The sequence below is a fragment of the Dama dama genome, chromosome 11 (genome assembly GCF_033118175.1).
Source record: "Dama dama isolate Ldn47 chromosome 11, ASM3311817v1, whole genome shotgun sequence".
Classification (NCBI taxonomy): Eukaryota; Metazoa; Chordata; class Mammalia; order Artiodactyla; family Cervidae; genus Dama; species Dama dama.
This window is the reverse complement of record NC_083691.1, coordinates 6,386,757-6,400,991: the sequence shown is the minus strand read 5'-3', so window position 1 is coordinate 6,400,991 and position 14,235 is coordinate 6,386,757. Positions and strand designations below refer to the sequence as shown.

General features: G+C 55.9%; 1 protein-coding gene across 1 annotated transcript in view; it reads left to right on the top strand.

The window, feature by feature from the left end:
* NCS1 (neuronal calcium sensor 1) overlaps positions 1-14,235 on the top strand; it is a 55,124-nt gene that overhangs the window by 18,184 nt on the left and 22,705 nt on the right. The window contains exon 2 of the mRNA XM_061154407.1: positions 7,998-8,022. Within this exon, the coding sequence (XP_061010390.1) occupies positions 7,998-8,022 (25 nt within the window). The remainder of the gene's footprint in view (positions 1-7,997; positions 8,023-14,235) is intronic.

Sequence of the window (14,235 nt, the reverse complement as noted above, 5' to 3'; positions counted from 1 at the left end):
ACCCGTGTGTGTCCATGGAGTCTATGCGGGCTCATCCCAGGGGCTGTGTGTGACTCATGGGTCTGGGACAGCTCGGTGGGGAGTGATCGGGGCTTGGGGAGCTTGTGGCTCTTGGGGGATCAGAGAGAGCCCTGCTCACACAGCCCTTGGGCGGCCGGCCCCTACTGGTGGGAAACCTCAGAGGCCTTATTGAACGCTCTTTCTTGTCTTCCCATCCCCCTGGTGCGGCCCTTCACATTTGGCACAGCAGGTGACACTGCCGTGAGCAGCAGGAGAGGCAAGGAAACTGAGGCCCAGACTCAGGAAGTGACAGGTCACGCAGGAAGGGAGCCGCGGAGCCCTGAAATCCACAGTGTCCTAAGACCACCATGCTCCCTATGAGCAACTGCCCCTTGGGGGAGGGCGGGGGTCCCTGCCCCTGGGTTGGGGGGCCCAGGCTGCTGCGGTGCAGGGGGATGCGTCCTGGCCCACTAGCACGTTCCCTCCCTTCTCTGAAGAAGCTTTGCTGGGAGGGGAGGGATGTGACCAAATTAGGGCTGCTGGCCGCTGCCGAGTGGGGCCCAGATGGGAGGTAGGGGGATGGGAAGAGGTTGGCACAGCCCTGGGCTGGGGCTGGGGGGCTCCGGGCCAGCCCTGGACGGTGGGGATGTTCTCGTGTTCTTCAGGGAACCAGGATGGGTGGGACTGCCTGGTAAGGCAAGAAGGGGTGCTCACAGGTTGGGGACCCAGGAGAGGAAGTCTGGTCTGGGATGTGGGTACATTTGGGCCATGTGGTCCATGAGGGGTCCCTGGGCTGTCAAGAGGAGCTAGAAGTCTGGAGGGAGGGGTGCGGGGTACACGTGCTGCCTCCCCCCCAGCCAGAGAGACCATGAGGAGGTCTCTGGGTGGGGACTCGGAGAACCCCAATATTTGGAGCCCGAGCAAAGGAGAGCCCGGAGACCTGGGGGGGAGCTTTGGTGGCGGATGAACTTCTGGAAGGAGCAGGATCCGTGATGTCAGACGGTGGGATTCTGTGATGAGGGGTTGCAGGTGGCCAGGTCCAAACGGCCCCCACGTTCTCTTTTTGTGTGAATCAGACCGGAGGCCCCTTTGCTGATGGGTTTTCCTTCAGCGGCTGTGTGGGCGGGGGAGGCATGACCGGCATTCTTGCAGCCTTTGTCCCTGGAGATGGAAAGGGACCCCCCGCAGAACGGGCCTGGGGAGGCCGCCTGCAGGGAGTCCTGCAAGCGCCTCTGCAGGGGCTGCAGCCCCTGCTGTCTGTTCCCACCGTGTTTGAGCTGAGCTTCCATCAGGAGAGAGGTATTTTGCTTTAGGGAAATAGAAATCAGACTCAACATTTATCCTGGGCTCCAGGGACCGGCTCTCAAGTTCTTTCCCTGCAGACAGAGCTGTGGGCAAGGGAGGAGGAGCAGAGAGCGCCCGGGAATGGGGCTCTGGGTGTGGGAGGGGAGCAGGGGGCCTGGGTGGACCCCCACCACAGCCAGGGGTGAAGACTGGGTGGGGGGGCAGGGGCTAGACCCTGCTCTCCACGCTGAGCCCCCAGCAGGCCCGCTGTAGCTCCGCTGCCCCTGGTGCTCAGGGCAGGTCAGCGGGAGGGAGTCCAGTGGACACCCAGCTGTCCTCTAAGCTGGGAATTTTCTATCCAGCCCTCAAGAAACCCTCCCGATGGCTCTGCCTGCTAGGCGTCTATACCCATCCTTCAGATGAGGACCCTGAGGCTCAGAGAGGATAAGTCGCTTGTTTTGGAGCAAGCCAGTCTACCAGTGGTGGAGACAGGTTGCTGACCCAGAGCCTCTCCGAGTTTAGGCTGCATGGTCTTAAATACCGGTCTCTCTAGTGAGCCTGGAGGCGGGAGCGAGCTGGAGAAAGGCAGCTTGTTTTTAAAACTGGCCGGAGCGAGTTGTAATGGGGAAGGTAAACACGTTGTGAGAATCATATTTTAGGACGTGTTCCCAGCCCAGCCAAGTGGTTTGGTGACGATGTGGGAATCAACAGGGTCTATTCTCTGCCTCCCACGTTGGGACACTGGGGCTGGGCTTTGAGGGTGATGCTAGGAGAAGCGCTTGACCACTGGGGACTTAGCATCCATCTGGGAAAATGAGGGGGGGAAAGGGCTTCTAATGAGCCTCGCTGGGTGCTAGACATCGCACTGAGCACTCTAACTTCATCCCCCTTCTCTCAGAGGGAGGTTGTTATTTGTCCCATCGGTGGCTCAGACTGCTACCTGCAATGCAGGAGACCCGGGTTCGATCCTGGGTCAGGAAGATCCCCGGAGAAGGGAATGGCTACTCACTCCTGTAATCTTGCTTGGAAAATTTCAAGGACAGAGGAGCCTGGCAGGCTATACTCTATGGGGTTGCAACGAGTCAGACACGAGTAAGCGAACACTTTCACATGCACAGATGAACAAACCAAGGCTCAGAGATGTGAGTTCATTCGTCCAAGGGCACACGGCCAGAGCCTTCTCTGTGGTCTGCCCTATTTTTCCAGTGTCCTGTAACCCCTTCTCCCTGGCTTGGCCCTGCAGGCAGTGCCCTGTCTGACCCTCTGTTATATAGTTGATGGGAAGACAAGACTCCATTTAAACAGCGCTTCCCACATATGAAGGGGGTTCCCAAAGAGGAGGCTTAAAAGAGCTTCCTAGAAAAGGGACATCCCAGCTGGGACTTGAAAAGTGTTGTCGGAGTTACCCCAGTGACAGAGGTGAGGGCAAGGGTTCCGGGCAGAAGGAGCAGCCGGTACAAAGGCCTGGAGGTGGGGCCGATTAGAGAAGCTTGAGGGCGTCACAGGACTGGTGTGGGCAGGGGACCGGGGGCTGGTCGCCCTAAAAATGACCTTCATGCATCCTGGGCGCTGAGCCCTGAGCATGAACCTGCTGAGTCCATGGTGGATGCATGTTAATTTCACACTTGAATGGAGACTCGGAAGGATGGGGGATGGGCCCAAGCGGGGAGCCTGAGCCTGGGAATGTCACTCTAGTGTCTGGGCAGAGGGCGAAGACAGAGGGACCCCGTAACTGTCCCCTTGCCCCCTCCTCCCTCCTAGTGCCTGTGGTCCTTGGAGCTGCTGGGGGCATGTGCCCCCAGCAGGACCCTCAGCTCTTCTGGCACTGTGAGGGGGTGCACACAGGCGGTGGGCTGATGAGGCCAAAGCTTCCCCCCAACTTTTAATCTTGAAAGCTCAAGAGCGGCTCTGGGGCCGTGAACACCTGTGCATCCGTTGTCTCGATGTGCCAGCTGTCAGCATTTTGCCACATTTGCTTCCTGTCTCTTTCTAAATATGTGTGTGTATATTTCTGAACCTCTCGAGGGAGGCTGCAGGCATCCTGATTGTCACCCCTAAATACTTCAGGGCACATCCCAAGGAAAGAGGACATGGTCCCACGTCACCTCCATGCCGTAGCTGCTCCTAACGAAATGAGCAGTGAGTCCATCCGGGCATCTGAGTGCCTACCTGTGGGCAGCTTCCCCCACCATCCCCATCATATCTCTCACACCCATAGTTGTTGTGGTTCAGTTGCTCAGTCATGTCCGACTCTTTGTGACCCCATGGACTTCAGCATGTCAAGGTTCCTTGTCCTTCACTATCTCCTGGAGTTTGCTCAAACTCAGGCTTGTTGAGTCAGTAATGCCATCCAACCATCTCATCCTCTGATGCCCCCTCCTCCTCCTGCCCTCAGTCTTTCCCAGCATCAAGGTCTTTTCCAGTGAGTTGACTCTTTGCATCAAGTGGCCAAAGCATTGGAGCTTCAACTTCAGCATCAGTCCTTCCAATGAATATTCAGGACTGATTTCCTTTAGGATTGACTGGTTTGATCTCCTTGCAGTCCAAGGGACTCTCAAGAGTCTTCTCCAACACCACAGTTGGAAAGCATCAGTTCTTTGGTGCTTAGCCTTCTTTATGTCCCAACTCTCACATCCAAACAAGACTACTGGAGAAACCACATCTTTGACTAGACGGACTTTGTCGGCAAAGTGATGTCTCCACTTTTTAATATACTGTCTAGGTTTGTCATAGCTTTTCTTCCAAAGAGCAAGCATCTTTTAATTTCATGGCTGCAGTCACCGTATACAGTGATTTTGGAGCCCAAGAAAAGAAAATCTGCAAGTTTCCACTTTTTCCCCATCTATTTGCCATGAAGTGATAGGACTGGATGCCATGATCTTCATTTTTTGAATGTTGCGTTTTAAGCCAGCTTTTCACTCTCCTCTTTCACCTTCATCAAGAGGCTCTTTAGTTCCTCTTTGCTTTCTGCCATAAGGGTGGTGTCATCTGCACCCGTAGTAGCTGGTCTTTAACTCCAGATTCAGGACCCAAGCCAGGCATTTCAAGTAGCATTTGATGGCCTTGTCTTGTTAGTCTTTTTTTTAATCTGGAACAATGACCTGCCTTGTTTTCTACCTTTTCGCACTGACAATTAAGTACCCTGGACAGCTGTCTGGTTGAATGTCCCACATTCTGCATTTGTCTGGTTGTATCTTCATGATTAGACTGGGAGCTGGAATTTGGAGGCAGGCCTGCCTGACCTTTGTGGAGTGGGGGCAGGTGGCCAAGCCCCTCCGAGACCTGCCTGCTGCTCACCGCCCCTCCAACAGACCCCGGGGCTACAGGCAGTGAAGCAGTGGCAGCTGCCGGGCCTGGCACGGGGCCAGGGGATACCTGTTTCCTGGTTAATTAGCTGCGTGAAGCAGGGGCAGGGCCTGTCTCCCCCTTCCCAGCTTACAGCCCGCAGAGCTTGGCCACCTGCTGACCACTCTGTGCTCTGTTGTGGGGACCTTTGTAATGGGGAAGGGGCAGCCAACTGTGTCTGTGTCTTGAGGGCTTATTGGGTACAGGGCCTGGTGAAGGGCCTGGGGAGGAGGTGGAGGTTGAGAGGCCCTGGGGAGGGGGTGCTGCTGGGAGATGGGGCAGGGGGCATGGTCAGGAGAGGGTTGGGACTTCTGAGCTGGGGGATTCCAGGGAAGACTCCTCCTCTGACCTTGAGGGGCGGCCTTGCTTAAGGTCAGCAGTGGACCAGTACCCCAGCACTTGCTACCCTGTTCCTCTTGTTTGTATCATAGGATTCCAAGGTCACACAAGGTCACACAGTTCATTGGATGACCTGAAGTCGGGGCGGGGGGTGGCTGTCCGCTTGGGCATCCATCCTGGGCTCTGGAGGCACAGTCCTGGCCCCTGGCCCCACCCAGCCACCTCAGGTAACTCAGCCACGTAAGCTGGCCTGCCTGAGCCTCAGTCTCCTCATTGGGAAAACGGGAGCACACCTATCTATGGGATTTTATGCCCGTGAAGAGCACCAAGCACTTTAGTCTTCACAGCTAGCCCATTTGACAGATGAGGAAACTGAGGCTCAGAGAGGGGAAGTTCTTTACCCGGGGACACACAGCTAGTAAGCTGCAGAGCTAGGTTTAAACTCGGGCTGTCCATTCTGGCTCCAGAGTGTGAGCCCCTAAGCTCCTGGCTACGCTGTGATGGATCTCCTGCGTCTCCAGGTTGAATTTAAGGATCAGTCCCTTGGCTCCTGCTGCCCTTCTCTACCAAGTATGGGTGGAAAGTGTAGGGCTGCCCAGTCTCTGTTAGACCAGGGAAGATTTCCCTCGCCACCCTCCTGCCTGATTCCCTTCCCACTCTCTTGTTCAGTCACTCAGTCATGTCCAACTTTGCGACCCCATACTGCAGCACTCCAGGCTTCCCTGTCCTTCACTATCTCCCGGAGTTTGCTCAGCCTCATGTCCGCGAGTTGATGATGTCATCCAACCGTCTCATCCTCTGTCGTCCCCTTCTCCTCCTGCCCTCAATCTTTCCCAGCATCAGGGTCTTTCTTTTCTGAGTCGGCTCTTGGCATCAGGTGGCTAAAGTATCAGAGCTTCAGCTTCAGCATCAGTCCTTGCAATGAATATTCAAGGTTGATTTCCTTTAGGATTGACTGGCTTGATCTCCTTGCTGTCCGAGGGACTCTCTACCCTCTGCCAAAACGCTCTTGGAAAATTGCATTCTTTTACACCAGGGCTGGCTGTTCCTGGTAACCTACAACTCTCACTGTTGTCTTGCTGTCTCTCTCTGTTTAAATCGGAGTGTAATTGCTTTACAATGCTATGTTGGTTTCTGCTGTACAACATCAAGAATTAGCTTTTTGTGTCCATATATCCCCTCCTCCTGGAACCTCCCTCCCCCATCCCCATCCCATCCCTCTGGGTCATCACAGAACCTTGAGCTGAGCTCCCTGTGTTATAGATACAGCGGCTTCCCACTAGCTGTCTGTTTTACACGTGGTTGTGTATATACATTAATGCTGCTCTCTCGGTTCATCCCTCCCTTTCCTTCCCCCTCTGCGTCCACAAGCGTGTTCTCTATTGTCTGCGTCTCTATTCCTGCCCTGTAAATAGGTTCACCAGTACCATTTCTCTAGATTCCACATGTGTGTCTTAATATATGACGTTTGTTTTCCTGACTTACTTCACTCTCTATGACAGACTCAGTGTTGTGCCCATGGACAGGGCATCTCCTCCAGCCTCTAGTGGGAGGAGAGTGCTGACAAGGAGGGCTTGGCAGAGTCTTGCCACCTGCCCCGGGAGTCTGACCACCAGGGTCCGGCTGTGGGCGGGTGGCTGAGCCACAGACTCGAATGCAGACCCTCGCCCTCCCACTGCACTGCCGCCCTTCGTGCCTCAGTTTCCCCATCTGCAACCAGGGCAGAGTGGCGGCTTCCCTGGGAGCGTTGTCAGGGCAGCTGAACCAAAGCGCAGAGGCCCGCCCTGCTCCAGATCGAGGCTTGTGGTGGGCGCTCGGGACTTGGCAGCTGTTCCGAGCTTGCTCTGAAGTTTCTTGAAAAGTGACCTCGAGCCTGATCAGGCACACATGGTGAGGTGGATCCCCCTGGGCCTCCTTCCCCACTTTGCTGGGAAGGGACTTCAGTTCTTTCACTCACCTGACCTGCACCCAAAACCCACCTTCCTGTCTGTTCACTCACTCATTCGTTTTCCAAGTCTGCATCGAGCACATCCGAGTGCCAGGCCCTGTGCTGGGGACTCAGGAGTAGTCACGCCTGTTCTGATTGGGTTCCCAGGACAGCTAGTGTGGCAGGTACTATAACTGTTATTCCCATTTTACAAACAGGAAAACTGAGGCACGGAGTGCTGGAAGTGCTCTCCCAAGGTCCACCCCCCCCCCCCCCCCCGCCCCCTGCCGCCGCCCTGGGAATGAGCGAGGCCTTAGAGATGGTTAGATGTTCTTCTTCAGTGACTTTAGAGAAATTACTGGTTTTGTTCCAACCCGAACTGATTCAGTACTTTTCAGAAAAAAAAAACAACTTTTTTTTTGGTTTATTTCACGGTTCAGTAAAGAATGACTATTTGGGCTCGGCTGGAGGTTCTGCTACTTTATATGGCTTGTTCCATCTTTTGGTTCACGGCTTCGTTCTTGCCTTGCCTGTAAAAAGAACCTGGGGCTGAATGCTTTGAGGGGCTGGAGGGATGGGTGGAGGAGGGGAGGGTGCTGGGTGCTTCCAGGGCGGAGGAGGGGGTTCAGCCTTTCTGCCCCGGCCCTCCATGCGCCGGCAGGGAGGCTGAGTGCCTGGGGACGCCAGTGGCTTCTCTGACCATCCTGTCCCCAGGGACGCCAGATGGGGACGACTGATCCTCTGTGTTGGTCCGGGCACACAGTCCTGCCTGACCTGCCCAGGGCAGCAGGGAGAGACCAGCCCCTGCCTGCAAGAGGCTGGTCTTGACAGTCCTCCCAGCAGCGCAGTGGACATCTGGAGGGGATGGGCCATTGTCGCCCCCTGGGGTTAGGATGGTCAGACTGAGACTGCTCACCAGCTGGGGGTAGGGGATTGTAGGCATCTTCTTGTACAGAGCTGGCTGGTGTCCAGAAATGTCCAGACATGGGCAGAATGGCCAAGGGCGGGGGCAGGGAGGGCAGGAAGGAGGCTTCCATGTGTCTGTCTGTCCCCTAGGACACCTCCCTGAGCTAAAAGGCCGCTTTTCTCTTTTCTCTTGCAGTTACCGAGAAGGAAGTCCAGCAGTGGTGAGTAGCTGTGTTTTCCCCAAACTCTTGGGTGGGTTGGGGGTGTTGGCTTCGTGCTGATGGGCCAGCAGCCCAGCTGCCCAGGACAGGGGCACGTGGAGGGCCCTCTGCGAGGGGCTTATCCACAAACGGGTCCAGGCAGCCTTCGGTTCAGATTCCTTTGTTCACAAGGAATGGACGTAGATCCAGCTGAACTGTGGTTGGGGGTGGTGGTAGGTTGGTTGTGACCCCTTGCCTCGGATGGCATCTCTGAGGACCGCCAGTGTTAATTTCAGACCCTGCTCACCCGAGCGAGGGGTTTGAACCAGAAACAAGTCAGGAGACTGGATCCCAGGCCCGGCTTTGTCACTAGATTATCACATGGTCTTGAGAAGTCTCTCCCCCTCTCTGGGGTTCAGCCACTCTCTCTATAAACCGATTGAATAGATCGGATCAAGGATGGTGGATAGTTTTCTTCTTGGATGCCAGCTCTGATCAGTCCATAATAGTTGCCTGGAGTGCAGTGTTAAGGAGGATTCTGAGGCCGTATGTCATGGAGCAAATGGAAAGTATAGCAGTGAGGCATCAACGAGGTCTGTGATGGATTAGCGATGCCTTCCCTGGGGTGGGGAGGGGAGAGTGGGTACTGTCTGTCATTGCGGAATGTGGAGCCCCCAGGTTCACTGTTAGGTGAACCTGAGTTGGGGGTGGATAGGTGAGCAAGGAGGGGGGCTTGGCGACCTTCTAGAAAGTTTGGTGGCTTAGAAATGGACTCTAGAGCCCCAGCCTTGCCTCTTCCCATCTCTTTGGCCTCTGAGCCTTCGTTTCCCCATGTAGGAATAATGAGAGATTGAAGTGATAGTCCCTGTAAAGGTCACAGCAGAGGGTCCAAGAGCTGACAACCATTGATGGTGGTCTTCCGTCCACTGTTCAGACGTGCACTCCATCACAGCAGGCCGTGGAGGCCACACTGGGAAGGTCCCAGGCCACGAGACCCCTGGGGGAGCACTGCCTACACCTCCCTGACCCTGAGTCCGGGCAGCAGAAGGGGAGAGCTGTGGCTGCCCTGCCCAGCTTGGCTGACCCCTTGCCGGGGACCCCGGCCAGGTGGGCAGCGCCTGGGTGGTGAGATGGCTGCAGGGATGGAGGGTGGGCGGGAGCAGTGCCTCCTCCTCCTTCCTTCCCCACGTCCTCGGCCCCGACAGGTGGGCCTGACCCACCTCCAACCTCATTTTCCACTTCGCCACTCCCCCAGGTGGGCGTTCCAGAAATACTCCTGCTTCTAGGTCTTTATCCTCCAGGCTCACCCTCCTGGATCGCCTCACCTCGCCTTCCTGCTGTGTTTCTCTTTTGCTTAAAGTCCCTTTGTGGGGACTTCCCTGGTGGTCCACTGGCTGAGACTCTGAGCTCCCAAGGCAGGGAGTTCCATCCTTGGTCAAAGAACTGGATCCCACATGTGACCACAAAGGGCAAAGACCCTGCGCGCCTCGACTAAGACCCAGCGCGGCCAAACAAGCAAATGCATATATATATATATATATATATATATATATATATATATATATATATATATGTATGTATAAAAGCCCCTCGTGGCTTCTTACTGCACTCAGCATGAAGGCCCAACCCCTCGCCTGGCCCTCAGGGCTCCCCGAGGTCTCTGGCCTCACCTGCTGGTTCACCAGGCACCAGCCATACCAGTCTTCTTCCTGCCTCGGGGCCTCCGTTCCTGCTGTTTCCTCTGCCCCAGATCTTGGCATCTTTGCTGCAGCGTCACCTCGTCACCTCGTGGGAGAGGTCACACGGACCACCCTCCCTGTCTCTCCAGCCCGGTCCAGGGTGGTCTTGTCTGGGGCTGATTTTCACTAGCTGCTCCACAGAAGAGGGGCCAGGCCCAGGGGGGCTTCTGTGACTCTCTGACTGGTCCTGGGCCACCCAGTAAGCAGCAGCAGAGCTGGGCAGGTGCCAGGTCCCCCGGGGGCCCCAGGTGGTCAGGAGCACAAACCAGGCCACAGTGATATGAGGCTGGGCCAGGCCATGGGGGCTCTCACCACCCACCTGGCTTCATGCTGGTCGCCCCCTCGGCTGCCCCCAGCTCTGTATTTGCAGAGGGTGGAGGCTGGGGGCTCAGGGAGGTGGGGCCAGCATCAGGTCCGGGTCCACAGCCATCTTGATGGTCCTTGACCATCTTGACCATCTCATTTCCTGCTCTGAATGAATGAACTCCATTCACCACAACAGAAGGTTGAAGATCTCGATGGGGGCTGAGTAGGAAACCACAGACAGTGGTCCCCAACCTTTTTGGCCCCAGGGACCCATTTCACGGGAGACAATTTTCCCACGGACCAGGAAGCAGGGGGATGGTTTGGGGATGATTCAAGCACATTACATTGATCGAGCGCTTTATGTCTAATCTGCTGCTGCTGCTGGTCAGACCAGAGGTACCGGTCTGCAGCCCAGAGGTTGGGGACCCCTGCCTTGGCAGGTCCCAGGCCCTTACAAGCGATTGTGACATCGTGATCACCCGGAGTGCAATCCCGAATGGGAGCAACGGGGCGGAAATAGTGCCCCCAACAGAGTTTTGTGATGAAAAATGTGCGGAGGGAACAGAAGATGGGAAGGAAACTGGCCAGAGGCTGGTAGTGGGTGTGTTGGGGGTGGTGGCCTCATGGATTATGGGTATTTTCTTTCTCTCACATTTTCTATTTTTTAAGTTTTCCGTAATGCTTTTTATTATGTTTATAATAACCAAATAGCCCGATGGCATTGTAACAGAAACAGTGGGCGAGGCAGGAAGAATTCTGCAGCCGCCTCGACAGGGCCACCTGTCAGTCCTGGATCCTTGTCTGCAGTCGCAGCCCTGGGTCAGGAGGCCGCTTCTCCTTAACATCTGTGGGTGCCTCCTGTGGGCCAGGTGCTCAGAACAATGCCGTGGGGGTCAGGCTAGGAGCAGCCCATTTTACAGATGAAGAAACTGAGGCTCTGAGTCAGGTGGAGACACTTGCCTGGGTCACCCAGCTGTGTGTGTATGTGTTTGTGTGTGTGTGTGTGTGTGTGTGTGGAGTCTGGGTCCAGCTTGCTGGCCTCCGTGGGCTCAGCCCTGCCCGCTGTGGCTTTGGGAAGTCCTACAAAACTGAGGGCTGCGGAGGGTGGGGGGGTGGGAGGAGTGAGAAGGGGGAGGGGAGAGGTGCGGGAAAGAGGCCCTAGCCTCAGGGATGTGTTTGAGCCCCTCCTCCAGATCGTCTGAAGGCTGGTCTCCAGGGAGCTGGGAGGGGAATGCCATGGGAAAGGAGGTGTTTGAAAAGATAATGGGGAACAGTTTGCCAGGGTGCTGCGGCAGGCAGTCCCAGCTGCGTTTGGCTGATTGCAGCTGGGGGTTATGCTTTCTTCTTTACCCACCTATTTATTTGCCACTTTTCACACTGCAGAAGGCAGCGTTCGCCACACTTAACCCTTGGCAGGGAGGTGGGTGGGCATGGAGGTCGATGCAGGGCTCGCTTTAAGCTGGGTCCCAGGGGACAAGACTCCGTGGGATCCGAGAGCAGTGGGTCCCAGGAAGGCCTGGAAGGCTGGGGCCTTGGGGAACGAGGCCCTGGTGGCTTTGGGGCTGCAGGGCCTGCAGAGAACGGGAAGCTGAGCTGGAGTCGGACCCACGGGTCATGGCTGGTGTTCGTTCATTCACTCATCACTCATTCATTCATTAATTCACACCCTCATTCACTCATTCATTCACTGTCATTCATTCATTCACTCACTCCTTTTCACTCATTCATTCACTCACTCCCTCATTTCTTCACTCACTTATTCATTCATTCATTCACACCCTCATTCACTCATTCATTCACTGTCACTTATTCATTCACTCACTCCATTATTCACTCATTCATTCATTCCCTCATTCACTCCCTTATACCTTCGCTCATTTGCTCACTTCTTCATTCACTCATTCATGCCCTACTCTCATTCATTGGCTCACTTTCATTCACTTACTCCCTTATTCCTTCATTCATTCACCCACTCCCTCTTTCCTTCACTCCCTCATTCATTCATTCATTTGTTGGCTTACTGAGCACCTACTCTGTGCCAGGCACCTTCCGAGCGCCGGGGGCAGCAGGGACTGGGGGAGATGAGGTGCTGGAGTCTCCCAGGGGACCCAGGCTGGCGCAGTGGGGGGCAGACACAGGCTGGTGCTGTGGTGGGAGGCGTACAGGAAGGAATGTTTTGTAAGTGGCATTCAGCCTGCAGTGTTTTTATGAAATGACAGATTTCTTTTCCTTCCCTTTCCCTCTTAAAGAGGCGTCAGAACGCAGTTGTCGAATCTAGGCTTTTCTTCTCTCATCTCCACCCTCTCGTGGAGCGCTGACTCTCAGGTACAGTCAGCCGCGTCAGACACCCGTGTTCTGGTGGCTGGGGACCGCGTGTGCGGAGCTCCGGGGCAGGGCTGTGTCCCGGATTCAGTCCCATGGCTTCTCCTCTGATCCCTAAAGAGAGTTAAGACACCTGCTCTGAAACAAGGCTGTGTGAGGACGCTTTGTGCCACTCCCCTTCCCCGGCCTGACCTGCGCGAGCATCAGCGCCAGGACTTCTGTCGCTTCCACCATTGGGCTGGAACCACGCAGAAGGCACCCGGGAAAATAGGCTGTGGAGCTGAGGCTCCACCAGCCATGGCTGGTGGCTGGCCGCACACAGAGGTGGTGCTGGGGCTCCACCTCGGGCCCCCTGTTTGCCCATGTGAGACTCGCTAGGCGTTTACTGAGCCCCTGCCTCTTGTCGGTACACCCTGCAGATTCGGGGTGAACTAGAAGTTGTGAGGTTCCTGCCTCGACAGACCCTGAGATGCACTCACTGGCCTGTCATCACAGAGGCTACGGCCACCACTGCGAGGCCCAGGCCAGGGACAGGGTGCTGTGAGTGTGTGTGCTGGAGCCTGGCTCTGTCTGGGGTGGGCAGAGGGGGCTTCTCTAGGGGAGATGCACTGAGGCTAAGAACAAAATGGGGGAGGAGGAGAAGAAGGAGTGTGCTGGGCTGAAGAAATGCCATGTGGTGGCCCTGAGCCAAGAGGAAATGTAACAGCTCCTAGCCTCAGTTTCCCCATCTGTACAGTGGGTGTAATAATCCCCACTTCCTGGGTTTGTTGGAACAATTTGGTGAAATGGTGCCCAGAAATCACATAGCCCCATGTCTGTGTGTGCATGCTAAGTCAGTTTAGTTATATTCAACTCTTTGCAACCCCATGGACTGTAGCCCGCCAGGCTCCTCTGTCCATGGGACTCTCCAGGCAAGAACACTGGAGTGGGTTGTCATGCCCTCCTCCAGGAGATCTTCCCCACCCAGGGAGCGAACCCGTGTCTCCTGCAGTTTCTGCTTTGCAGGCGGATTCTTTACTGCTGAGCCACCTGGAAAGCCCGGGTCCCTGTTGTTAGGAATCCTCGACCACTGGAAGGTAGACACTGGGGAAGACCCTCTTTCTGCTCTGTGGGGCTCCCCGGAGACCATCTAGTCCTATGATTCTCTACTGGAGTGGCTCTGCCCCAGGGAGGATATTGGCATTGTCTGGAGACACCTTGGGTTGTCATAACTTGGGGTGGGGATGCTTCTGGCATCTAGCAGGGGGAGGCCAGGGAAGCCGTCAAACATTCCATCTCACTGGACAGGCCTCCATGACCAAGAATCATCCGACTCCAGATGTCGGTAGCGCCAGTAGAAAACCCTGATCTAGTCTAAGCCGTTTACTTTGCCAGCAGAGAAACTGTGGGACATTGCGGGGAAGGGCTTTCCTCAGGCCTCTTACAGTGAGACACGATGAGCCGGGACTGGGGCACAGGGCGGGCTCCGGCGCAGGTTTCCAGGCAGCTGTGTGTCTAAGCAGAGAGGGAGGGGTGGTGGGGAGACGGAGAAGGCCCCGGGCCTGTTGGAACCTGAGCCAGGGCCGAGGATGGGGCACAGTCACGTACGTCTCTCATTTTCCTGGGATGGAATTCCGGGCAGGATCTCAGTTATTAAGCAGCAGCTCCCTTGCGTGCCCGCGGTGGGGAGGGGTGTGTGTGCCTGGGGTGTGTGTCTCGGCTCTGCCAGCCAGGGGTGCTGAGTTGCACCTCGGAACCGGGCCTTGGCAGGAAGTCCTGGTCTCAGAGCCGTGAGGGCTTGAAGAGCAAATTCAGGGCCTGGGGGCCACTGGGGCGTCTGGGCCCAGACTCCTCTCTGCTTCAGTAAGATGGGGTGCCCCCATCTTCT